Raw genomic sequence first — 18,709 nt, 5'->3', positions numbered from 1 at the left:
TGCCAGCCTGATGGCACGGGGCTTGCCCTCAAGGTTTCCTCTTGCATCGTGAGTGTTAGCTGAGTGTCTCTTGAGTTCAGGCATGACCAGTTTGAAAAAGGCAAAAATTATAATGAAAAGAATAAGAAGTTTTTATGATTTCTGTTATTGTATGTTTGCATTTTTTGTAATGGGTTGAGGGAATTATGGTAATTTTGCCCTATTATTAAATAGCATAGCAAATGAAATTTTCTCACTGCAGCTTCCAAATAAAACAGCATTTCATTAATACAAAAATTGGTTTCATGATAATATTTTTTTAAAAGTCTCCCACATCTCTCAAAACATATGTACCACCATGTGCCATTTTTGCATGCAAAAGACTTTTTCCCTTCTGTGCCATTTTATATTGCTGAATTTGTTATGGCAGATTGATGCATTGCTATGTGCCAGGCCATGACTGGTAACACGAAAAGAATCAAACGCTCAGATAGATACCTAACAACAGCTCACAGTTATAAGAATTGGCAAAATCACTTTTTCAGAAAAGTGCATGTCAAAACATTTCCTTTCAATGATGTGAGGAAATGGGTAACCTAAATCATATTAAACCAGTGGGTCTTTATTCTACAAAATATTTATCAGTGTAAAATTACACAGTAACATTTTCAAGATTCTCTCGCCTATTCAGGGCTGGGAATAATTTTTCTGATGACTTGAGTAGTAACAGACTTTCTGTCCTGTAAAAACATGTCTATTTATTATTACATTCATAACATGGTATTTGGAAGATGGAAATGACAATCCAGTAGAAAATCCTGCAACCCATTTTAAGGAGGGTCTGCACTAGAGTTAGTGTGAAGTCAACAAATGTATGTACTTTTAAAAAGTTAGTAATTAAAAACTATCTAGACTAGGTTATAAATAGTAGTTTATATTCAGGGAATGGGCAGGCTTAAGTTATTAGGAATATCTAATTCAGATATAAGAAGAAATAATAAGACTGCTCACAGCAGGGTGAAATTAAACTAAAATTTTGATACATTTATTGATACACTGTGTGCTTTACATTTTGTCACCTGTCTAAAAGAAAAAGAGAAAAAACGTATCTCATGGCTCATTTCATTTGCCAGTCACTCAAATGATTTCCTGCTAAGGTTTTGATATTGCCCTTTGAGAGATGTTATAAGAGCCCCAGATGTGATTAGATCTTTGGAAAAAATGTGCATTTCTTCCCAGTGGATCATCCCCGGCTGTCTATCAAAATTTATACCAAAAATAGGATCCAGCTGAGCTCTGATCGCTTTATCCTGTGTTATGCTTCAGTGCAACTAGTTCTAGGAATGCTTTTAGAGAACAACTTGTACTTACTTCTCTAAAAGAGACAGACAGCTGAAAACACGGGAGAAATGATTTTTATATATAAACAGAGTCCCTTAAGACCCTATTTCTTACTTCTTTTGTTTCTTATTTGAAGCCTTGTTCCTGTTATTTCTAGTATTTTGATTTAGTTAAGTGGGTCAATAGACAGGGATTGAAGGCACTTGCCCAGCAGCTTGTATGTCGGTGGTGTTTTACCCAGGCACAGTACCTGAGTACTCTGCCTGCTTCAGCTGGCCCGCTGGCCCTTAGCATAGCTTGTGAGAACAGCTCACCACCTTTAATGAAGGCATTCTCACAACTTACCTGTGAAGAAGCAAAGGTCGTGGCCTGTATTTTACAGATGCTGGACTGAGATCAAGGCAGCTTAGGGCTGTAGTATGCTTAATGACCTTACTAAAATGGGTTAAGCCTAAGCAATTAGCAACATTGTCCACGGCTGCATTTCGAGGGAAAAGAGTAGAGGACATTCTCATAGTGAATTCTTATAGTGAAAGGCTGGGTGTGAATGTGAATTAATAAGCAAACTCCTGTTCTCTTTTCCAAACACCTTTTTTATTTTAGTCTTTTTCCCTCCCTTTCCATCCCTGCCCCTGCAGGGATGATGATTAAGGAATCAACACAAAATACTGAAATTCATGGTAAAAATACACATATTTTTTTTCCACATCATATTACCAGACTTGCTGGATGTATCAGTTAATGAAATTTAGTATGATTTTTAAGAAACGAGGCTTCACAAAGAATTGGAACATACTTGGCAGTGCTGTCTCTGTAGGGACATCCCTTGGTAGACCAAAATCTGCTTGTACTTCTCTCATGTTCTGTTGTAATGAAATAAAGAGTACAAATCTGGCCTGTTGTATGTTTTGGGCATACAAAGCCTTTTGTGCATACACTCCCCCCTCCCAAAGAAAACAAACAAGCAAACACAGTGGCTAAAGAGAGAATATAATATTACCATCCTTAAAACAACCCTTACATAGTACAGGGAAAAGTTCATTAGATCTCGAATCCAAGTATCCTAGTGTGCAGCTCTCCCTTCCAAAAATCTTTTGTCATATCTCCTTTTAATAGGGAGGGAGGGGGTAAGGAAGACAGAGCCAGGCTTTGCTCAGTGGTGTCCGCTGATGGGACAGGAGGCCATGGGCAAAAATTGAAATAGAGGAAATTCTGCTTAAACATAAGAAAAAAACTCTTTTGCAGTGAAGGTGGTCAAACACTGGAACAGGTTGCCCAGAGAGATTGTGGAGTCTTTGTCCTTGGAGATATTCTAAACCTGACTGGACATGCTCCTGAGCAACCTGCTCCAACTGAGCCTGCTTTGAGCAAGGGGATTGGGCTAGACGATCTCCAGAGGTCCCTTCCAACCTCAACCATTTTGTGATTCTGTGAAGTTATTGCGCAGTAATTTATTTGCATGTTTCTCTTGAGTGTAATAATGAGTATGTTCTTAGAAACTGTGTCTGTGTTTGCATTAGTAGGAGTGTGAAATCATCCCATACTTAAGGTCTGAAATGAGACCAAATACGTAGACAAAAACCGGAGCAAAAGGTCCCAGTAACTGGTGGTGTTTCTGTTATGATGGTTGCAAAAAGTTAGCTTTGGATAGGATTAATTCCATTATTTTGCTGCTGTTATTGGAATATTCTTAACAAATGTGCTTATAGCTTGTTCAAATGAATATGTATAAAATATTATGCTTATGAACCTACTCATGGATGTAGCTAAAAATATTTTCGTAGATATATACCAGTACAGGTGTGCATGGTGTACACATATACACATATATTTGGTGGTGAACCAAACTGGAGCAGAGGTGGCCATTACAGCCCAGGAATGAGACTTTGCAATCATGATAGTTATGTCCATGATGACATCAGCTCAGTGCTCATCAGCAGTAAAGTGAGCAAAATTATTAGGAAAAGAGTAGAGAACAAAGCAAAGAATACTGTGTAACTGTGTAAATCTGTGGTGAGCCCACACCTTACATACTGTGTGCAGGTCTCCTCCTCTTGTCTCAAACAGGATATACTAGAACTGGATAACGTTCAGGAAAGAATGACAGAGATGATCAAAAGCATGGAATGGCTTCCAAACCAGGGACAATTGAGTAGGCAGGGAGTCTTTGGCTTGGAAAAGAGGTAATGTAGGGGAACACAGTAGTAGTCTACAAAATCATGCATGACATTGGAAGAGTGGGTAGGGACTGACTGTTCACTGTTTCTGTCAGTATCAGAACTTTTGGCCATCGAATACCTTCAGTAAGACACTATTTCAAAGCAGATGTAAAATGGTGGATCTTCATGCAGTAGGCAATAGACACGTAGAACTCCATCTTAAAGGATGTTGGAGAGAGGAGGAGTTTTGTATGGGGGACTGGACAAGTACCCCAATGAGAAGTCAAGGGATTACTTAATAGACAAACCCCATTAGGCTCAGGAGATGGGCTGAGATAAAAATGTTTGGAGGCTGGGAAACTGACAGAAGGAAGGACTTGCCCTGTTTTTATTCTTCCATAGGTGTCTGCTTGTGAAGTTCAGAACAGCAAAGTACAGCCCTTAATGGACGAAGGGAACAGTTGTAGAACTACTAACTTCTGTGGAATTAACATTTCCTTCAAAACATGTATTTATAAAGATACTTTTTAAAATTAAAGTTACCTTTTAGTATTGTTTCTAAACCCTATTTTAATGTAGCACTTTGTAAGCCATGTCTTGTGGAATAAACTCAATTTTTATGAAAGAAGAAGTCTTCAAATATAGTACACGTGAGAAAAAAAAAAATACATTCTCTTGGTTAAGACATTGGTTTTGAACTCCAGAGGTCTAGCTAATCCCCAGCTCTTTCAGGGAGTTGCTGTATAACCTGAGGAATGATCTCTAGCTCAGTATTGGGTATTGAGACTGGTTGACTTTGGTCTTGTGTTCACTTCTCTTCGTTGGATGTCTGGGGAACCGAGTCTGGTAAGCCTAGCTTGCCAGAGGCATTCTGGGTCACTCACAGCTATCTTGAACTTAAGGGCATCTTAAGTTAGGCATATGCAATGCAATCTAAATATGGTCCTCAGCATCTCTCTTTCCTGTTGTGAAGCAAACCAAGTAATGCTTTTTCTTCCTATCATTCTCCTTTCAGTCTTTTTAGGTTGCAATAACTTTTGGACAAGAACTGCCTGTGTTTCTTCGTGGGCTGATACATGGGCCCATACATATCAGTCATGCAGCATGTGCTGTTATAATGTAAATGAGGGAAATCTAGTTAGAAATAAATCTGTCTTAACTGGTTTTGGCTTAGGTGGGGCATTTTAAAGATGTGAGAAAGCACCTAGAGTTCCTGATAGGGAAGGGCGTGCTGTTGCTGGAATCAGTGAGGGAGAATGACTTCCAGCTAGTAAGCACACAGCTAAAGAGGAGCTGACTGTAGGAAGCAACTGCAGGTTATGAGGGGAAGCAGGGTGTGTAGAGATTTCCTTCAAGGAAGGGAAAACTATTCTGAAGGTCCGGAGTGCCTGGAAATTTCACTGCTGACATGTGTAATGATTAGTTGATTTCTTTATTTTATTTCTGCTTCGGTAAACTACATTCTCACTGAAGATAATGTTGCACAGAGGGATGATCAGTGGTTATTCACCTAGCTTAAAAAATGAAGAAACCAGCTTCCTTTCTGTGGAATTTTATTTCCCTTAAAAAATTTCAGTATAAACTGAAAGCTCTTTTATATTATTCAACTTTCTGGGTTTTCACTAGCTTTTAATTTTTTGAGTAGCTCTGTAAATGGTGGACTCTAATTAGTCTTTCAAGTGACTAATCAGGAGGGAAGCAAATGGTGGTGGAAAAAAAGGCAAATTAAGCTCCAGAGGGCTTAATGGAGTGAAAACCACAGAAGTTCAAGTTGGTCCAACAGCCTGTCTTTTTGCATTAGCAAAATGTATATGTTCTAGGGAACTTCCAAGATTTATAATGTAGTCATTTTGGAACCTCTAGCTCATGAACATTACCTCATCATTATTTTGTTTCACCCCCTTTTAATCTAATGGAGGATATTTGTAGCATGGACTTTCTTCAAGAGGAGAGCAATGCCGACACTTCCTTAACTCCAAAAACTCCAGCCATTAATAAGCCACAGGTCAAAACAAAACATTAGACATTTCAATTTTATGTCCTCTTGTTGCTCATGGTAGTTTTATAGCCCTTCGTTGGCAAAGGCATGTTCTTAAATGCTTTTTCTTTTTTACAGGGCACTGAGGATGTACTTATGACAGTATTTCCAAATTTACACAGCTTGAAAACAAGGCAGATTAACAGGTCTCAAATTCATTTTAATTTAGATCACAGTTTTAAGAAAGCAAACTTAAAAAATCTTTTATTACAAGGTGCTGAGGAGCTATTCATAACATGTGAGGTGCCCCAGACCAATCTTCATTTTACATAAAACTAGGCAGATGTTTTCAGTTTGAAGTTGTAGGGCCTGCAAATGCCCATGCAGTGAAGGATGAAACCGAGACTTGTGTCTCCAATGAAAGCAGAAGTGCTACAGCTAATTATAGAAATATGATTACAAAATATTCCAAGGTATGAGTATGTCACTGCGGAGAGACCTTTGGTAGACAGCTAGGCTTCTGGACCACAAAGTTCTGTACTTTAAAATTCGTGGGGCTGTTTTGTTCTCCCATTCTCTGGTTGCTTTCTAATCACAATTCTATTCATTCTTATTAACCATGATTTAAAAAGTAATCCATACAGCTGATATAAAAAATCCTTATCCCATACAAAGCAATTATGGTCAGTTTTACAGTGTTTTTAATTGAGTTCACTGCATGCACTTCAGTGTGTTTTTATTAGAGCCTCAGAGTGATCTGAAGCTGCTGGGCAAAAGGTGGTTGGGGTAAACAATACAGCAATGTCTCATACTTCAGTTATATGCTGTTCTGGCCTGATGAGTACAGACCCATCAGACTATTAAATAATAGGAATCTGTTTATTGAAGACCCTTGGAACTCAGTAGAGTGAATTTGCTATTATTTCCTGTAAAGTATTGTGTAACAAGAACAAGCAAGGAAACAAGAACCATGAGACCTGGCTTTTAAAGCCAGCTCTGACACAATTGCACTATGTGACATTTGGCAAGTCATTTTGGCATCATCTTGGAAGTGTTAAATCAGTAAGAGCTTCAGGGGCATGACACCTTCAAAAAACAAGGCCGCTGTTCCCTGTGCCATAGTATTCCTGTCTACAGAATGTGAATAATAATGTGTGTTTTAACTCCCAGGGACGTTCTGTACAACTTACTTTGCTTTGAGATCTTTAGGTATTAAAATATTATAAAACTTCCCTTCATCCCTCTTTCCACCTCTCTAATAGTGTATCCTGGCAAAAAATAAACTTGACTTGGTAAACAGTTTGAATGGGTTTCAGACTGTGATGATTATTACTCACATTTTTCTGGCATTACCATTTCTTTCCATATTGAGCATCTCACACATTCTTATTTGAGAATACTACTGACATGAATCTAAATATTTCAGAGGAAAAATTTCACTTGAAATGCTTCCTTCTGTCCTTGTAAGTTGATAACTGATATGTCAGAACATGTATTATAAAGTTGTTAGTAGGTGTTTATGCTGAGATTCCAATAGCTGACTTCTTGTGAATTCTTTGAGCTGGGAGCAGGGAGGAGGAATGGAGGGTGAAAAAGAGGGGAGAAGAATTATATGAGAGAGAGAGAGGAGAGATTTATGTCAGAGGACGGAATTAATCTCTAACACTTTCCATGACAAACTTTCTGTTTGCCATTATAGTCCACAACCTTCGTGATTTAGGAAGACAGGACACAGGACTGTGTTATTAAATCCAGCCCCTAGTAATCAGAGGTAATGATGCTACATGTTTGACTACACATATATGGTCCCAGTGAGACTGTATAAGTTTAACTGAGCACTTTTCCTTGAATAAGAATTTGGAAGGAACTGGACACTCAGAATGAAAGTTAGGAGGAAGTGCAGACACTCAGCATGTTGGAAGGATAAGTTTGAGCGTAATAACACTTGACTGTGCAACCATCCTTAATGTCTGTGAGAACTTCATCTTGTGAGTAGACTTATGGGAGACTCAGTGGGACTACTTCTGCAGAGTCACACTCAGCAGAGTGACGACAAATCAATTGTGTAACTGATTTCAGAACAATTTCAAAAATCATTATGAGACTAGCCAGGACAGACTTAGACTATTGCAAACTGCATGCATAGAATGAGAGATAGAGAAGATGGTTGCAGACTTTCAGAAGTAAGCCTTTTAAAACTTGGTTAAGGAAATGTTTATGTTTTGTCAGCACACCAGGCCAACATCTAGCAAAAAAGCTTCACATTTCAGATCTTTAAACTGTAAGAAGTGATGGAAAAGATTCAGGTTTTGATGTTCCAACATCCCACATTATGGAAAGGAAAAATAAGAACAGGAAATACCATCTTCCTCTAAAATCATTCTGGGTGATGATAAGATTGTCTGTGACTTGGTTTGGTTCTATTGTTCAATTCCTGTCATCAGAAGAATCAGAAAGAATCAGATCAGAAGAATCTAAAAATGCTCTTTTCATTTTCATTAGAGTCTCAGATCTTTTATCTGTTGTAGTAGGGATTAGAAGTAAAGATCATCTTCAATTTTTGAAAATTTATTTCCGCTTGGAAGGTATCATTTTGATTTTTCTTGCAAATTGAAAAGCCCTCACTTGTTAAACTTTAGACTTCTCATAGTCAGTTGTGTAGGAGCACCAAAAGTATCTGTGTTTTCCTGGTAACTGCCAAAGCTCTTACACCTCCATTGTCACCTCCCTCATCACCTCATTAGATAGTCCTTAAAGGTGATAGGGTCATTTGCACCAGTTTGACTTTCCCTATGTGCACAGTTATGTGTAATATGAGAATACCATGGACCTGAAAGGTGGAGTACGTACATAATGGTCCTGTGGGAGAAGTTAATCTTAGAGGTTTCTGTTCAGTGTGCCATTTCTCTTAAGAGGCTTTACAGGACGCGGAGGCTACATGTGCTTGAGGAAGTTGTAGGATATATGTGAGATGAGGTGGAACACTACCATTAGTGTAAGTGTTGCTGTGGAAAAATGAGTAAAGTCATATGGTGAAAGGAAAATACAAAGAAAATACATCTGTCTGGGAAATCTGCCATAGTGTGAGGGGAAAAAAGTTGACTTAAACTAAACCAAGATCCAGTAGGGAAGCTGTTTAGGCCAGTTTCAGATGCCATAACTTGGCTGCTTTCACTCCAATACCGGCCAGCTCTGTCAATACAATTCAAAATATTTTCAAGATCACAGCTTGTTGAATTGAGTCCTGGAATGCAGCCAGGTGGTCTGGATCGATGAGAAAGGCCAGCAGCATAAGAAAAGAGTCAGGGAATAAAGGTTAGAAATGGAATTTGGCTCCCTGCTTGGGTGTGGTCTGTCTCAGGCAGAACAATGGAGTGGGACACATCTGCACCCTCACTGAGATGCATTTTGTCTGCCCCAAAGAGTTGCAGGCCCTTTGCAAGGTCTGACAAACCAATTTCACTCAAATGTAATATGGTATTGTGCAGTACTGAACTGAAAAAGAGTAAATCCCCCAATGGTTTCCACTGCTGTTGCTCCTGGTTATATGCTCTAAAAAATAAATAGATCAGACAACTTAGAAGACATGGAATTAAACAAATCCTTACTTAGGATTTGGATCCTACTTACTGGAGGTCAACAACCTCAAAGCATGGAGGGGAGTAGCATTGTTCAGTGTTTGCCATTGAGAACTTCTTCTTACTCCCCGCCAGGCACTCACAAAGACTGTTGTCATTCATAAGAAGTCTATTTATAAAGAGTTCCTTGAATGGCATGAGTAACTTGAGTTGCACTGGAAAACATGAAAAAATCCATTAAGATTCCAGAAGTGGGGGTGGAAGTTAATGTGCTTGCTCTGGCACATATACAGTCAGGTATTTTGCATTAGCTAAATCTTCCTAAAGTCTTTCAGTTCTCATCCTGCTGCTTTTGAAGGTCATTTTGAAGGCAAACTAAAGAGGCTAAAACCTGTAGTTCAAGACCACAAGCCATATTTATGATGTATTGYGGGAAGAGTAGGAGCTATCAAGCTGGCGAAGGCATCACCGGTGTCCTAGGTTTCTGTGACTCTGATGAATTGGTTAAATAATACTTGCAGATGATGGAAGGAAGCAGACAGAGCATGTTGCATGTTATGGAGAGCTATGGGATGTGCTAAGGTTGTTTGACCTGGGTGGGGAATTCCCTTCTATCTCTGAATCTTCTTATCAATTTAATTTTGAGGAGGCTACCATCTTCCAGGAACAGACAAATTGATACCAAAAGAAGCCTCAAGAGATCCTGCTTATATATTGTTTCTAGAGCATCAGAGAAAGACAGCTACACAAAAAATGACTGCTTCCCATCCTGTAGTCAATGAAGCTAAGTTACAAAAAACTCACCTCCTGCAGATGACCCTGTAATACTGTTTCTAAAATATATAACAGTGAACAAAAAGTGATCCAGTCTTTCAACCTGCCTTGAAAATACCAATGAATCAGATACCCAAGGACCCATATTACAATTTAATTTTGATGAATTAATTAATCTATCTTCATTTAGACTAGTGTGAACCTTGAATGGCTGGTTAATTTCTTATTTGCTCTTCCTTTCCATTTAGACTCTAAACTCCTCAAGGCAGGGACTATTTCAAGGCAAGGTCTGTGTATGATACCCAGAACAGTTGGATGCAGACCTCATAAACTCGTAAGCACTATTAGAATTTAATATCAGGTGAAAAAATGACATTTTAACATATTATTAAAAGGGTTTACAGGTTAGAGTCATTTCCAATATTAGCAACAGTTTTCTGTGTATCAGTGTATAGATTTGCTTCCTTATAAACTTAGCTTTGTACTTTGGTAAATAGTGCTGGAGAAGAGAATTCACTGATATTACTGCTTGCTTACTTTTAGCCTGAACATCTTATAATGCAGAGTCACAGTCTGGCTTTTTTTTTCTTTTCTTTTCTTCTTTGTCTCTTGACAGAAAGATTTCGGGATTTACTGCTTCTACATTCCAGTCAAGATAAAGAGATTCTGCCCATCTTTCAGCAGAGGCGCTATCCCAAGTAAGTAGAATTGTCTTCCTGGGAGAAAAAAATCTTTATCCATTTGTGGTGAGGGAGTGTGAAGCATTTATAGCACTGTAAATGCTTCTGGTGTAAAGTCCTAAGGCAGAGCTGTCAAGGAACCACACTTAGACTGAGCTTTGCACTCTTTCAGCTGTGTCAGGGAGAAGTAGACGTGCTTTGCAAGCGCTCCCAGCTGTCACGGGGGAGTTGGTGGCAGAGTGCAGACGTTAAGCTGCCTGGATCAGTGTCTGGTGGAGCTCTGTTTCACTCGACACCGTGTGTTGACATAGGCAGATGTTTTGTCAGGCTAATCCCCACTCTTGTCTTGTGGGATTCCATCATCTATGGTGACAGATTCCCTTGGATTTTAACAAGTTCTCCCTTGGGAAGCCTGCAAGCACTAAAAAAACATCTTTTCTGCCCTTTTTAGGGATATATGTGCAGGCAGACCAAAAGAACGGTGTTGTGTGTTTAGGAACAAGCTATACGGCATGGCTCATTTTAAAACTCCCTCAGTAATGCGAGAAGGTGTTAAGGGATCCAGAGGTCACCTCAGAGCACCTCCAGCTGTTCAAAAGTTTTAATGAATTGTATCTCTTCCCCAGAGACCTTTCATGGTGTAAGTGTGTTGAGTATCCTGGACAAAACCACTTCTTTCTCCAAAGTTATGTACCTGAATGAAACAATAAATGCTATTTGTTGCTATATATTGGTTAACACAAACAGTCACTTTCAATAAAGTCTTTAAGGGTCTTCCACCCTTAAAAAGGGGAAGGAGGAAGAGAAGATAGTTTTCCCATCAACTGTGGCCAGACTGAGCAACATAAAGGAGGCTAGTGCAGGATGAGCAGAGGGAGAGTATATGAAGGAGAAGGAAGGATGTCTGGAGCCAATCCAATAACGCTGATGGAAATGAGCAAATGAGTTTGTTTTTTTTTTAATTATTATTATTATTAAACTGGTTCCTGAAATACATGAGAAGCCAGTCAAGCTATTTGTTAAATACAGCTCTTAAAATCCTGTAATATGAAGTATTTTTTTAAGAGCAGACAACAAATAGAGGGGCCGAATGCTGGAAACCCACTACTTCCTCACTGTGGATACTTGAAAGCCAAAGCACTAGAGGTTGAAATCCTGACTCTAGGGAAAATGGTGAAATTTTTGCTCTGACTCCAATGGAGACCATATTTTATCCCCCTGAATTTGTTGTTTGCATTTGCCATTGTCACTGTATTACCAGAACAGCCTTGAGGTACAATATATGAGATGACAGGAGTTGGTGGGCTGGTCTGCTTGCTTCACAGCACGTCTGTGAATTATTCCCTTAGTCCTTGTCCTTTGGGCAGCACTGGGACGGTCATTTTTCCACAGTAGTAGGATGCTTTGCTTGGCTTAGAGGATTTCACTTATGGACACTGTCAGACTGATCCGAGAAACTAGTTTATTCTCCCTTCTCAAAGAATAGGCTTGACTCTATATAAATCATTCCTAACTAAGGTGTCTGACTTTCATTTTTACATGTAATTTATTGGTAGGACTGTGGGCAAGCAGAGTACACTAGCAGTGTTACACATTGTCAGATCCATGGATCCATGAGTATTTGTTGTCTTCTGTTTAATGGATGTTCTAACTTTTTGAAGAACGCATAACTTGTGGTATGGAGCTGTATTGCTATTTGAAATTATAGCAGCCTTGTATCCCAGGAAGATATATGTTTTCTGCCACATTACTTGGCAAGATTGACTGACCCCTCTACAATACAAAATCAGCCAAACCTTGGCATCTAATTGAAAAAAAGTTTGTATATGATGTTTTAAGCAATTGGTTTCTGTTTATAAAATTATTAATTGGTGCAAAATTGCTTGCTTTTTACAGAAATTTATCATCTATTATAATTCATTTACAAACTGATTGAAGACTATTGAGGTGTCCTAACTTCTCTAGGGGTTCTCATTCAAGAGGAATCCTTGTGTTCAGCAAGGCAGAAAAATTGTTCATCTTCATAATATATTTCCTCTTTTTATTCCCATTTCATTTTTTCCCTTCTCTGTGCTCATTTTCATTGAAAAGTCAGTTAACAGAAATCAAGATAATGAACAGACAGATCTCATAAATCAGTGTCCCTTCATTGACTTCAGCTGAGCAATAGTTTTTTGTACTGCATAAGCATCTGAGCAGTAAGGTCATTTTAATGAGAGGATATCATGGGGCACAGGCTGGAGCTTGTAATGTTTAAAGAAATCCTAAGAATATGGAAGGTTAAAAACAGAAAAGGAACTGCAGTTATGACTTATCTGAAAAGCTTGGCTAAGCAGGTAGAAAGGATAAAAGTTTGCAGATACTTAACAGACATATACCCAAAGGAGCGAGACTGGAAATGAAGATTAGAGGTAAAATGAGAAAACTACAATCCATCAATTTTTGGAAGAAATAAAACCTGGATGTTCTGGCCTGAATTATGTTCTTGTGCATTTGTTCTATTAAGATCTGAATTCCTTCCCATGGAATAGCAAACTAATCTTGGGTACGTGTTTGTTCTCAGAGATGTTTGTGCACTGGAATGATTGGAAATAGTTTTCTAGAATATACATGCATATATGTTCGTGTTGTTCTGAATTTTCAGGGGGTAACTGTGTCGAAGAAATAAGCTTTTCACTCATGGCTGATGAAGGGAGAAATGCAGAATCTTTTGATGGTCCTTGTGTTTGCCTGAGTTTATTCTGCTGTTCTTGACTCAGCCAAGGAGAGAATATCTACTCTGATGTGTGGAACAGGTTATAGAGAGGCCTGAGCTTGCAAAGATGCAAGCTTGTAAAGCCACGTGACATGTCACTGTGCTTCCTTGACTTATCACTGCGTGCCCAAAAGTAGTATAGCATCATGAGCATCTATTTCCAGTACAACTCGTGAGCTGAGATTCAGTACTATGCCAGCACATTTATACAGGATCTATCCAGTTAGCTTGACCTCCAGTATGCTTCTTCTCACTTTTAATTATGAGGTTAGCAGAACAGGAGGAGCTTGGCTTTATCTCACGCTTCATTCATATCCCAGTATAACTGTGTCTTGGGAAAATTATAACTATTGGGGAAGAAATATGGAAGTATGTTCTCCCATAAATGCCTATAGTAGAATTTCATAATGAAGCATCTTATACTGCACATAATCACAGATTACAGAACTAGCAGGACCAGTCTAATTCAGGCAAGTTGCTTTCGTACCTCAAGTAACTGTCAGAGGATGAAACTCATGGTTCTTATCACTGGAACCCCTCATCCACCCCAGCAGGAAACCCACCCATCCACAGAGTAAAAGGTATTGAGGAGAAAACTTACCTTCTAGCTGACATGAAACCATCACCATGCCCATGAGAATTCTTGTTCCTGAAACTAATAAACCTACAGCTGTGGGCTGCTGAACAAGCTGGGGCTTATAGCAAACTTAGAATAGTATCAGGCTGGGAAGAGCCTGTGCACTGGAACCAAATTACAGGCATATTTGCAGCTTGTTCCTTCACTCACTCACCTCCATGAGTCTGCTGAAGTCCTTGAGGTGAGTTACTCCAACAAAATTAGTCATGTCAACAAATCAAATTTGTAGCATTATGTTTGTAATGAGCCATACTGTGCCCAGTCACTTTGACAATGAACTTTAGGGTTCCTAAGCCACTTAAAAACTTTGAAAATTTCATTCGTAGCATATTTCTGCAGGATTTTTCCTCAAGTTGAATCGAGTTGGATCCAAAGCTAATGCTTTCCCTGGTTGCCTGCCTAGCCCATGAGGGGCCTACCCTTTTTCCCATGAATTTAATTATAAAACAAGAGAACTGCTGAAATGCTGACAAAGGCTACAGAAGATTGGTCCTGTAGAAAACACTGTGTTCATTAATCTAATTGTAGGGTCTAGCACATGACAGTCAGTTTGGTGCTAACAGCATGGGCCTAAGTTGCTCACTTGCACCACTGTAATTTTCCACTGACTTCACTCCACTCCTGATCCTCCTTGCTGTGAGCAAGAGGAGAAGATTACATAATTGCCTTGCAATGCTACAGGAAAACTGTCTCTTGTAGCTGAACCTGATAATATCAAAAGAAAAAAATAAAAGCACGGAATGGTAAGGGTAATGATAAAAGAACTGTGAGAGTAAGGAGTTAGGTTGGTAGGTTAAGAGGGCAGGAAAGAGGCTGATACTACACAAAATAGTGCTTATTAAGGATGGGCCAGAAATACTATTGGCATTATGGCTTTTTAGCAAATTTCCCTGTATGTAAGGGACTTGAGAGTACAGTTGTACTTTCTATTTTCAGGATATTACTGAAATCCTCAAATGTGTATGTGGTTTTTTTAGAGCAATTATTTGCTTATTTTTTCCCTTCAGAAATATTCGGTCTTCATTCTTATCTTCTGTGGGTTTGGTGGAAAAATTCTTGGATGATTCACAGATTTTAAGAACAGAAAAAACTGCTATGTTCCAGCTAATTTGAGTCCCTTCTTAACATAAGCCATAGAGCATTACACAATAATCCCTGCAGCAAGCTTCTGGTTCAGCCAGAGCATGAATTTAGAAAGACGTCCGATCTTTAAATTAAGACATCGAAAACTGGAAAATTCACAGGCTTTTAGATCATCTTGCTTCAATTGTTAATTACTTCAYATATGCATAATATGAATTTCTTCAGCTTCAGTTTCTAATCTCTGCATCTCACTATACCGTTTTCTGCTAAACAAGAAAGCCCTGTACAATCTGAAATGACTCCTCCATGCAAGTGGCTGGAGGTCATTTCAAAACTTATCCTTCTCTCAGGCAAATTAAATCAATGAAACTTTTCTAAAGGATAGGTTTTACTTAGAAGATCTCTAATATTTTTTTTTCTCTTTTTAAAACTTTTTTCCCTTTTTTTGGGGGGGAGCAAGGGGAGCAGAATATAGATGGGAAATTAATGAAGTATTCTGGTAACTGTCTCCATAACATTCATATGCAGAAATGGCAGCACTTCTTTATACTAAAGTAGGGAAAGAATGTAAATTGAGCATTATCTCATCACTTAAATGGAATGACAAAATGTTGAACTTTGGAGAAAAAGTGAACTTAGAACCTAGCAGGTATAATAAAATAACAAAGTATTCCAAATGCAATTATTTTTCATCTGTCATAAACTTACAAACCTTTCTTTGGTATATGTTCTAAGTAAATTAAGGTAGGCTTTTTTATGTGTACAAAAATTCTGGTCATTTTGTGTCACAAAGAAATAGAAAATACAGGATCCTTATTTTTTATATATATATATATATATATATATGAATGTTCAAATACATATTTTTGAAGGTCATCTTAAAAAGTTGTTGAAAGTTTTAGCTCAAACAAAGCCAAATGATGTTATTTCATTCTCATCATGGAGCAGTCTAGACAAATAGGCGACAGAAAGTTAGTGCCCTAAACTATTGTGCCATCTGGTTCTCAATTGCTACTCATTTTAATGATAATGGATCTATGATGGATCCATGCCAACTTACTACAGCTTGAGATCTGAGCCAAGAAGCTTACAATATTTCATAAATAATAGCCCAGGAATAAAACTTCTATCTTACTTGTAACTATCTTGAAAACATTTTCATTTTTAAAGAAAAATAATTTGTGTCTATCTAGAAAAAACAGTGAATTCTGGAATGTGGCTTCTGGAAGTTACAAAGCACAGGCAGCATCTGCTGAGATTCCCATTGAATCCTAGATCTAAGCATACACAGGAGTAGCTACCAGAATTATGGCCTAGAAACCTAGTTTGGTTCCCAAGAGGAGCAATGGCAAACATCTTCTTCAGCATTCAGTAAGGGGAAAACTCATGACCTATACATTTGTCACTCAGTCTTCATTATAACAGCAAAGAGTTTTTTTTTTTTAATTTAAAAAAGAGGGGGAAAACTTTCATGGAGTGTTTTTCTAAGAAAGATTTTCTGTGAAGTGGTTTACAAAAGATGTTCTTTATTGTTACAGAGGAGAAACTGAGGCACAAAACTGTGACGTGAGTTACCAGCGTCACCCAGGAACAAGTCTCCTGGGGATGAGGCCAGAAATAGAAATCAGGTCTTCTGCAGTCTTTTCACTCAGTGTTCTGTGCACTAGGTTAGATTGGCTCTCTCATCCAGAATAACATCCATTCCGTTTTTTCACTGTAATAGCACGTGGCCTATCCATACTGCTGAAATCAGATGGGAAAGTTCCCACCGGAGGAATCTTTCAGAAGTGCCCACACGAGCACTTCAGTGCTTTGTGTAGCATTGTACACTAAGCATGAAAATTGCTGGGTTTAGTGCTCCAAGATATGTTTCAAAATGCAGACTAGAAGCTTTCTCTCCAGCAGCACTGCACCATCAGAAGAACTGAGTGTCAGGGACCTCAGAGCATTATGATCCCTTATTAAAAAAAGAAAGATATCTGCTCAGGGATCATGTAATGATATTCAAAAGAAACTCAAGCTGTTTACAGACAATACTGAGAAATTTATTTTTAGTGGTTATGGATTTTTTTCTCTTATTTTTCATCCATTTTTTTTTTAAATCTGACTTGCAGTGTTATCAGCTTACCTTGTAAAGCTGGCAGTATGGGACAGGTTTGAGTTCCATGCTATTAGAGCTTCCACTATAAGAAAATGGCATTTTCCTATTATTTGGGATTTTTATCAAATGGAAAGAACAACAATGGCAATAGGGTGAAGACTGGTAGTGGTTTATAAAAAACAACAATAATGTTACAGGAGTAATCATGTCCATAAAAATGCCAATATTTTATCTGGGTTTTGTTGAAGCCATAAAGATGATGGAAAGAAAGAGGACTAATTCACATGATGCACCATGTGCACAGCCTCTGATGCTGCAAGGACTCGTGTGGACACATCCACATATCAAAAAAGGCTAAGCCAGTGTCTTGAAATCTTTAGGACTGTATGTTAAACTCAAATATTGGTCATAAATTCCTTGAAACAGAGACTTTATTTGTTYAGAGTGTCAGTACAGTGCTCTACTAACTTCTAGTGCAAATAAAGACTTTTTTGTTCTGTTTCCGAGGGCCTTGAGTTCAAGCACTGGCAATATAGTGAACTAGTCCCCTTAAAGTCAAGGGGAATTTTGCTGTTAACTTCAGTAGAACACAGACTTTACCTGAAATCTAAGAAACTTTGAAAAAACAAGTACAAATCCTTCAGATGTAGAGAGATAGGGGGGAAAACCTGTATCCTCTGGGAGTTTAGTGCAGCAATATACATGCAGAATTGAAGCTCTGTGTGCATATATATTCTCTTTTAAGCACTAACCAACCTACAGCCCAAGTTTGACTTAGCTCTCTGTTTATTGTAGCATAGTTGTGTCTCATTAGCAATCATGAACTGTTTTATGCAAAACACTGCAATACTCCCAGTTGAAAAGGGGAAAGGGCTGACTGAAAATAAAAGATTGCTAAACCTTTCAAAATATTTGGGAGATGAAATCATTGCTTTGTTCAAAATGAATGGTGTAAGACAGAACTTTACAGCTGGTTTTTATTCTGCTATTTCGGAGCATGAGCACAGGTCTTGATAAAGTCTGTTGATTTAATTAATATATACTTGCCTACTACTGAGCTGCAATGTAAGACTGTGGGGAAATAACTGCCACAAGATGTCTTTAAGGATGTTTTTTTTTAACATCTCAAACAAAAGTTGTAGTAATTTGATGCAAAAATTATCAGTGATGTTCTTTGATTTATTATGCAAGAGACAGTTACAATGATTCCTTCTGGCCTTACAACCAGCTTTATCATAGTTTTAAAAATAATGGTTTATTATCATTTAGAAAAATAGTTTAATGATTGCCACAGTTACAGAAATCCAAGCACCACCTTCCTCAGGAAAAAAAAAGAAAAAGAAAAAGGTGCTTATGTGCTTAAAAAGTGCATGATTGCTGACAACAGTGACTTTCTCCTTGACTCTGTGTTCAGAAGGGAACAGCTCCATTCATTCACTCCTATACACTGACTTGCACATTGTCAATTTAATGTTTGGTCCCATGCTTTTACCATTGGACCCCTGAAGCTGATTTTTTTGTAGAACCTGTAAAAGGAGTCAATATCTTTTGCTGATGTTTTGTAAGGGGGTCTTGGTGAAAAAAGGAAAAAAGAATGATGGGAAATCCAGTTATAATAAAGGGGAAATTTCACAATATTGTGGC

The 18,709-nt window shown here is 38.2% G+C and overlaps 1 protein-coding gene across 3 annotated transcripts in view; it reads left to right on the top strand.

Annotated features, from left to right (window-relative positions):
• NOX4 (NADPH oxidase 4) overlaps positions 1-18,709 on the top strand; it is a 109,337-nt gene that overhangs the window by 60,131 nt on the left and 30,497 nt on the right. For all 3 annotated transcript variants that reach the window (XM_026081938.1, XM_026081936.1, XM_026081937.1), the window contains one exon: positions 10,426-10,507. In XM_026081938.1, the coding sequence (XP_025937723.1) occupies positions 10,426-10,507 (82 nt within the window). The remainder of the gene's footprint in view (positions 1-10,425; positions 10,508-18,709) is intronic.

The sequence above is a fragment of the Apteryx rowi genome, unplaced genomic scaffold, assembly GCF_003343035.1.
Source record: "Apteryx rowi isolate R43461 unplaced genomic scaffold, aptRow1 scaffold_560, whole genome shotgun sequence".
Lineage (NCBI taxonomy): Eukaryota > Metazoa > Chordata > Aves > Apterygiformes > Apterygidae > Apteryx > Apteryx rowi.
The sequence above is the reverse complement of the archived record's forward strand: the minus strand, read 5'-3'. Positions and strand labels throughout refer to the sequence as shown.